This window comes from Mercenaria mercenaria, chromosome 15, assembly GCF_021730395.1.
Source record: "Mercenaria mercenaria strain notata chromosome 15, MADL_Memer_1, whole genome shotgun sequence".
Lineage (NCBI taxonomy): Eukaryota > Metazoa > Mollusca > Bivalvia > Venerida > Veneridae > Mercenaria > Mercenaria mercenaria.
The window spans coordinates 47,188,804-47,197,857 of NC_069375.1; the positions used below are offsets into that span (position 1 = coordinate 47,188,804).

At 35.6% G+C, this 9,054-nt stretch overlaps 1 protein-coding gene across 1 annotated transcript; it reads left to right on the forward strand.

Moving 5' to 3' along the window:
• The first annotated feature begins 586 nt into the window (after window positions 1–586).
• LOC123558114 (low affinity immunoglobulin epsilon Fc receptor-like) lies at window positions 587–3,070 on the forward strand. Its single transcript, XM_053525197.1, has 5 exons — window positions 587–745; window positions 1,073–1,158; window positions 1,759–1,849; window positions 2,513–2,732; window positions 2,958–3,070. The coding sequence occupies exons 1-5, from the start codon at window positions 700–702 to the stop codon at window positions 2,977–2,979; spliced, it is 465 nt and encodes a 154-aa protein (XP_053381172.1). The 5' UTR covers window positions 587–699; the 3' UTR covers window positions 2,980–3,070.
• Window positions 3,071–9,054: the final 5,984 nt, after the last annotated feature.

A 9,054-nucleotide genomic window follows, 5' to 3' on the forward strand; every position in this document is an offset into this window, starting at 1 on the left:
AGTAGGTAAGTAGGTCACATTAATGGTCACTGAAAGTCAGTTTTAAAATCGGCAAGCTGTAAAAAAGATATTACAAGTGGTTCAAATCTTTTGCTTGAGCTTAAAAAACAAAACAGCAGGTCAGTAGGTCACATTGATGTTCACTGAAAGTCAGTTTAGAGATCAGCATGCAAAACTGTACATACCATCCAAATTTCAAAGCCGTATCTTAAAAAGAGAAAGTAGGGCCAAAAATAACTCGGGAAACCATGTTCGGACCTGACTAGTTTTCGAAAGGAACCGAGATATTATGCCAATACAAGTTGTGTGCAAGTTTGATTAAAGTTAGTTGCAAAATGTGGTCTCTGTCATGTACATTTGCTGACGGACGGACGGACGACGGACGAAGGGCGATCACAAAAAACAAGACTGATATAATAGGTCGTCCTACGAAATGACATTTTCTTTTAGAATAAATGAATAGCAAAGTATATCTATATTGCCGCCTTTCTCAATGTCTGATCCAGTTTCAAACGTATTTAAACTTTTCATTAGACATTGACTTTGACATTTTGAATCAGTCATATTTTATATCAAATATGAAAGATAAAACAGTCAAGATTTAGAGCGCACAAAGAGATAAGAAATAAAAGGAATTTATACACTGTCAGATACATGTCCTGATATTGAATAAAATTGACAGTCGTTTATTGGCTTACAATGCAGCTGCCAATCTTCATCATTTTGTTGATGGTCACAGGCATAAGTGAGTACATTGTTATGATTTTGGAGTCCTACATCATGCTAGAGTGTCTGTAAGTTTGTTTGAATTGACATCAAGTTATGCTATACCTCTAGTTCAACACGGATTATAACTGCATGTTTTATTAAAACATTTTTTGTCCCTCGTAAATTTAAAGCTATGTAAAATAATTGAAGAAAAACAGCAAAATTTATGACATAAATACAGAAAAGCAATCGCATTTTAAACGATATGATTGTCAAAGTTTTGTGACAAAAACAATCACAATGTCTGTTACTGTAAAGTTTGTATAATGTCAGAAATATCATTAATGGTTTCCTATCTCCACAGTTAAAGGTTGTCCGTCGGGATGGCTGCGACATGAGAACAAATGTTACCACTTTAGTCACGATACTGAAACATGGTTGGGAGCTATTGTAAGTGGTTAAATGTAGTACGGTTTTAAACGAAACAAAAATATAAAGGTCCTACGATGTCAAAAATAAAGATATAAAGTGTACATATCCTAGATAGTATTTCAGTATTTAAGAATGTAGAGGATATCACATGAGTGTCTTCATATATTGAATTTCGTTAAACGATTTGAATAACATAATGAAATCCGAGGCTCTGTCGAGCATTTTATCAATTTCATTCAACGGTTTTAATAAATTCATAGTTGAAAGACACAAATGTAACATTCTTTTTATCACATGTAAGCTTTTCCTGCCGAAACATCCAAAATTCTTCCTTCGTAACCTATTACAGATCAAGTGAATTGTATCAACGTTTCCTATGCTTAAAACGACGTCAACGCCAAATCTTTATTATACTAGTGTAGTGTGTTATTCAATTTGTGTAATGTCTTCATTTCACTCCCTCGACGTCAAACATGTGACAAAAATGTTGATTTTGTTGCTATTAAATGCTTCATTGTTTGAACACGATATCATGTACCAATACTAAATAAGATTAAATAAGAAAACCATTTAAGACAATTAGGGTATATGCCTTGATTCTATTTCTATCTTTTTTAGGATATGTGTTCTTTACTTGGCGGTAAACTTGTCGAGATTGAAACAGCAACGGAAAATAGTTACTTGGCAGCTAATGCTAAACTTTTCAAATGTAAGTTGAATGTTCTTAGCAGCTATAATTGTCTTTGCCATTAAATACATTTGACTCGCGCCGTGAAGAAAACCAACATAGTGGCTTTGCAACCAGCATAGATCCAGACCAGCCTGCACATCCACGTAGAAAGTCTGGTCAGGATCCAAGCTCTTCGCTAACGGTTTCTCTTATTGCAATAGACTTTGAAAGCAAACAGCATGGATCCTGACCAGACTGCGCGGATGCGCAGGATGGTCTTGATCCATGCGGTCGCAAAGCCACTATAATGTTAACAATTGGTTTTCTTATGGCACGCCTAATTTAAGCTTTCGCTATGAATTAACTAACAATTAATGTTTATCAACTCTGTCATAAATTAAATATATACACTTCGTTTGTTTTGTTTATTTTATTTTGTAAATTAAATAATCATCGAATATGCCTGTTAATTAGCTATACAATCAACTTTACATTCATGAAAACTTAAGTTAGCAAACGACTCTATGCAAAGAAAACATGAACTACGTAGCCATGACGAAAATATTGACAAATCGAATTTTTTTTTAAAAGTCTTAATTCCACAAATGAATTATAACCATAGTTATGCATAATTAATGGCTCACAATAGACCTAAAGCGGTTACTATTTGCATTATTATAAATATTGATAAGTAATTTACAGTAGTGTACTGGGTTGGTCTTACTGATGTCCAGGAGGAGAACATCTGGGTATGGATTAAAAGTAAAGCAAAACTCGCTGACACGGGATTTAGCAGCTGGGCTCCCAATGAGCCCAACAACAGCTCCGCTGACGAAAACTGCGTTCTTATTCGAACGGACGGGTCGTGGAATGACTATGGATGTGCAAAAACACTTCATTATATTTGCGAGGCTGATAACCAGTAAGGTTTTCATTATTTTTTTAAACTGTATGTAAACTCTCCGTCAAGTAAAGTACTTTCAACCTTACTAAAAGTCAATGTTGATATTATATTTGCGTTTCATTGTATACGATTACAAGTATGTTATATAAGATACATGTTCTTGACAACCTTATGAAATATTTAACCTTTGGAAATATTCTCTTGATGAATTGATTTTTATTCTTTCGTTATTTTGACTTTCAGGGAAACAGAAATTGTTGGCTGACATCAGCACAAATGAGTGTTTCTTTGAAGTTACATGATTGTACACAAAATTGCAAATATGAGGGAAAATAAAAAAAAATGTTTCATAAGTAGCCTGATTGCTTTTTAAGAAAGTTTTAATACAGCGGTATTGCTTGAAATTGGCACAATTGCGGTGGCACACAAGGCTAGCGGAATGTTTAAATAAGAAAGTCAGTAAATAAATACCATATGTCTGTTTCGTGTATAAACATTTGCAGAATCTATTGCGATGAGTTGATTCCCTCGCCACTACTGGCTCAGATACCAGCGAATTCCTCGGGATCCTTCAAAATAACTTGCGTTAGCCTTATAAAATTAGGCACACTAAAATTGCTGTAAATTTGTAAAATTATACAGTCAGATCAAAAAGTTTTGTCAATGTTTACGCAATGTACTAAAGTGTCAGACCATGTGTTGTTTAATAATAGTGACGTCATTTCCCTTTAAATTATCCGTAAAATGACCGGAATATATTGTCAGTGTACATGAAGTGTGCGGTAATGTCAGTGTTGTTTAATCACATTGCACGTTGATGGTGTTTCTCGTACGCTGGTGCTTTGCCATGGAACGCAAGAGGACGTGTTCACCACCTAAAAACGGCAAACGCAACAGTTGTATGCTAAAATAAGTATTAAGAAACACTTGTCTACATCATTTCCAAGGGATAAAATGAAAATATACTTTTTACATTTAATCAAATGTCTTAGTCGTGTAACTGGTTTATAAAATGCTATATTCACCATTTCCTTCAGAGGAAGAACTCAAATAAAATGTAAAAAAAATATATATATATATATATATATATATATATACATGTAAAAATGTCCATCCTTACCTTGTATCTTTACATAACTGTCTTCTTCTGTTGATACAAATGTATCGAGTGAAAAAAATATCAAAAATAGAACCAATATTAATGTTTAATTAAAAAAAAACAAATTTTAAAATGTTTTAACTTGTTGTTATTGCATTAATGGTGGAGTCATAAGAAGCTTTTCAATGTAAGTAATAGCCGTAAAAAAGCGATTACCGAAAATAAGAAAATAATTTATTTTTATCATCTTCCTAGTTATTCTAAGATTTTAGTTCCTATTTCAACACATTGACAGTAGCAAAGGTTGGCCAAATCACATTACATTTATATTCCATTTACTCAATTTAGTATGATTTCGCTATTGGCGAGGCAGGAAAAAGTTTAAAATCAGTATTTTCTCGTGTAAAATTTATACATCAACATGTAGCACCTTGCTAGATATTATAAAACATCTAAAACTCTATCAAAAGCACAATTGTCTGATTCTGAAAGGTTATTGTAAAACGAAAATCTGCCAAAAATTGGGTGATGCGCTCAGTATTACATGAATGAAATAAAGAAGAAAATGATTCCAACTCCACTCGGGGCGTTGAATTTTTCTTGTGAGGAAGTCATCCAGCTTGCTTACAGAAGATCAGTGGTTCTACCAAAGTGCGCGCCCATAAGGAAATAATGCACGGAATGGCACCTGGGGTCTTCCTCCACTATCAAAACTGGAAGGTTGCCTTTTGACCTATAATTGTGCGACGTTAGAATAATCTAAAATAACAACAAAAAATACAACAGTTGAAGTAATGTTTAAGACGCTGTATATTTTTGCCATTAACGAAATTTCCGTTCTCAATTCAGATTCCGACCAAAGCTTGCGTCATATTCGCTGCAACAGAACGTGTGTGTGCGTGTGTGCGTGTGTGTGTTCGGTTTAACATCTTTTTTCAACAATTTTTCAGTCATATAAACGACGGTGTCTACTTGTAGCAGTGAGCACAATGCCCAAGTATATAGTGCTGCCTCACTGGAATATCACTCCGTAGAGACGAGGCATGATACCCCATGGGGGCCACCCAGTCACATTATACTGACACCGGGCACAACTTTTATGTGTTATATGTGAAGTATATGATATAAGTAGTTCATTGATGCCGGGAGTCACAATTCTAAGGCCAAATTAAGGTCAAGAAATTAGGTCAAAGGTCAAAGGTCATTAAGTGCAGTTTTACAAATTTCACTTATATGGCATCATATCTTCGCCATTTGATGAAATAAGTGAGCAAAAATGGTATTTAATAGAAGCCAATGTATTTAACTATGAAATAAAATCACTAATAGAGACAGATAAAATGGGTATCCTAGTTATGCAGGAAAATTATCCTGGGTATACATACATGTACACTCCACTATGGGTATCTTAGTTATACAATCATTTACTCTTCGTGTTGTGTGCATACATGTATAGCCACCTTGGCTATACATACAGTCCACTAAGAGTACATTTGCTATACATACAGGTCACTATGTGTATCATGGGTATACAGAAAGGTCTATCTGGGTATTCTGTGCATACAGACAGGTCGTATTGGCTACACATGTATACATACTGGCAAATACTGGTATACTGAATATACAGACAGGCAACTCTGGACATACAGAAGGGTCAATCAAGTTTCCTTGCAACTCTATACAGGTATGTCATCCTAGCTATACAATTGTATATATAGTCTTCGATTTACAAACACAACATTCAGGGTATCTTGGGTATATAGACATGCCATCATTGCTATATATTCAGGTCACATTGGATGGCTTTGGTATACAGACAGGTTACCTATGTATCCAAGGTATAGAGCCATGCCACTCTATGTATCCTGGATATACAAACTTGTCATCGTGGCCATATATACTTGCCATTATGGATATCCTGGTTTTACATATAAGTATTTCCGGGTAAAAAACCTGAGTATACAGGCAGACCATCGTTGCTATACACTAGGCCAGTATGTGCGTTGAGTATGCTTGCTATATAGACATTTAATGTCACCACTTTGAATATCCTGGCTATAAATACATGCCACCGGTGAACCCTAGGTAAAGCGGCAGGTCTGTCTGGGTATCCTTGGTATACTCTCAGGTCTTCTTGGCTATAAATACAGGTCACTCTCGGATCCTGGGTACCGCTATTTGTAAACTTGCTATACATAAAGACCACTATGGGTATACTGGGTATATAGGTCTTCCTGGTTATATATACAGAAAACTATGGTAAATATACCCAACCCACTTTGCGAGTATTTACTTGCAAACAATAAAAAATGCTATAAACAGATATATACTTATATAAAAATAAGGTTTCAAATGTAAAACTGATTATTTTTGTCCATTTATAAACGCAAATAGTGAAGATTTGATCTTTGTATTATTTGAAAATATCATTTTTAACGAATTATCTGCCCGTTTTTTAAGTTAACATGAATATTCATAATTGTATGTAAATGAGAAAATTTTTGATAAAGTGTTTGTAAATAAATATACAAAGCCCTGGCTTCGTTTTGATACCATTGTTGTTATTCTACACCGGTAAATGGCCCGGGTTGATCCCGAGAAATTCTGTAGATGTTAAAACACGAAATGAACATTTGTTAACGCTATTTTAACATAGAAATCTAATAAACGAATAGATTGTCCCTCAGCGTCATTAATTTCCATGAAACGCGCGGGAATGTCTGCGTTGGTTTTTCACGTTGACGTATTTTCCTTTGGAACTATCCGTTATTGGGCCGTAATGCGTTTAACATGCATACATATGTACATGTATTCAATTTTATGTATCCTCGAGATCCACTTAACTTTCAGAGAGAGAAAATATAGCTTCTCTGGTCCCAGTCAGTCTAAAAGACTAAAATGTCGTTGCGGATTTGTAAGACATGCAAACAGAGATTTAAGCTTATATATGCAAATGTTGAACCAGTACGAATGTGTAGTACAAATTGGGCTCGTATATAAAGCGGCATCGACAGTGATCTTATTGGGTATTTGGACTTGCTGTAGCAAGTGCGTGTGTTCGTTTATATAATTGAGCGCTTTTCCGTAATTGGTCTGGTATACCGGTATTGTATTTTTTGAGTTAGTTCGTATAAATTTTCTGTACTATAGTCCATTTTAATCGACCTGACGAGGCGGGGTTTCGCGACGGTCCACTGCATTATTATGCAGAATTATAAGATTCTTTCACTGGTTGTAGGTGCAGATGGGAATTCCCGGTCTCGAGGGTAACTGTTTTGGCGGTAACGAGGCTCCTGCCGAGTTACCGCGTAAACAGTTACCTGAGAGCCGGATATTCACATCTGCACCTACAGCCAGTGATAGAATCTTTTTCTTGCATACCATATTCAACAAATAATTGTGAAAAATAAATTCAAACAAATGATTTTCTTACAGCACTTTTTTCTTATAGTAGCGTATTAACAAAGCGCGGGAACTTTACGTCCGTAATCAGGAAGTTACAACGACGAAAACAACGTAATAGTTCCGGTTTTGTTTTATCATCTGTAGTGAAACGTTATGTTATTTCTGTAAAATCACGGATTTTTTTAATCGCGAACTATGTCAAAAGGAACACAGAAGAACTATCAAGGTATTTGATTTTTATCTCGTTTTAAGCTACAGTCACACATACGGATATGTCCGTGCGTTGAGATACGGTGCGGACAGGATTAGTCTGTGGGTGTATAACTATGGAGCAGTACGTCTTAGTACGGGGAAAATGATGAGAAACAGGAAACAAACAAAACAATACAGGACGCGAATAAGTACGGATAGGTACGAGGTACTACGTTGAATTACGTTTTACTGCGCCTTGCAGCTTGCCCAGCGCATGGACGGGTCTGCGGTAAACTACGTTGAACTATGCTTAAGTACGAGCAGCTTCGGATAACTACGTTCAGCTAAGGCGAGGTACGTAACACCACGGATAACTACGTTTAAGTACGTTTAACTACGGATGAATAAGTTTCAGCCAAGTTGGACTAAAGTTACGCTCAAATGGCTACGGCTCGCTCAAACATGTGTGCATGTTCAAAAGTTGGAGAAACGTGCAAGTTTGGAATAAATTTTGTCCACGTTTTGGTACGGATTAATACGAATGACTACTCTGAGGTACGGTTCAGGTAAGGATCGATACGGATTACTACGTTTCTGTCCGTAGCTAGACGTAACTATCCGCGCCGTATGTGTGACTGGGGTATTACGTAAAACATTATTATTACTACACAAATCTTCTGTACATATGTAGTTCGTTTTACGACATTTACAGCACGAGAGTCATCTTACATCCCGGGGTGTAAGATGATGTTTTCAAGCACCGGTGAAATCACCTGAAATCCCAGTCTGGTAGAAATGTAGTGTATTCGGCGATGGCCGTCAACCCTACACTGTAACCACTGCAGCTCTACCTATTTTACTCGTTTTATGAGATGACCATTATTTGCATAAGCCAGAGATTATATATATTTATATATATATAATTCTGTTGCAGTAGTATCTAGTTAACGGAGCGGACGAGCTTTCAATTCTTTATTCTGATAGGCAGAATATTTCAACATGTACGTAGTGTCCGTGTGTGACCGGGTGAAAATTCAGTTCTATTTAAACGGACATGAGATAGGAAATTCATTCAGACGAGTAGACCTTTGTGCATTTCAAGACTTTATTTTGATAAGTGAATTTATATGTGCTCCTCGAGTGAATAGACAAGAGTTCAGTTCTGTATTATAACATGTACCCACATACAGTCATTTCTGATATCATGTAAAACATACGTTGAATGGCTTACCATTCAATAGTCAGAACTATTTGCATTCGGAAACAATACAAACCTTGCCATTAACAGACAAAAACAAAGATCATTTTATACAGTCATTGGTTCAAACATTCATTTCATCTATGTCACCGGTGCTTCCAACACTAACAGATAATTAATTGTCAATTCTTTACCTTAAACAGCATATGTTATAAAATGCTGATTTAATAACTTTGTAGTATCACCTTACATAATGTGGAAAATGATTAAAGGTGCATTTCACGTTTTAAATTAAAAACAATCTAATCATCCAATAGGAGGACCCTATTGCCTGCTTGATCAAATATTATAATTTTTCTCAACTTCATAGTGATAAGAAAGGGTTATTTAAGAGGTACTCTTACGTTTGAGGACATGGATTTAAGTATTTGTGGCACCCCTTTCAT

What these genes read in the sequence shown, in the direction of transcription:
- LOC123558114 (XM_053525197.1), top strand. Translation starts at nt 700, where the DNA reads ATGCAGCTGCCAATCTTCATCATTTTGTTGATGGTCACAGGCATAA. An exon ending in GTTGATGGTCACAGGCATAA is followed by an intron (nt 746 to 1,072) that starts GTGAGTACATTG and finishes CTATCTCCACAG; the next exon opens with TTAAAGGTTGTCCGTCGGGA. An exon ending in AAACATGGTTGGGAGCTATT is followed by an intron (nt 1,159 to 1,758) that starts GTAAGTGGTTAA and finishes TATCTTTTTTAG; the next exon opens with GATATGTGTTCTTTACTTGG.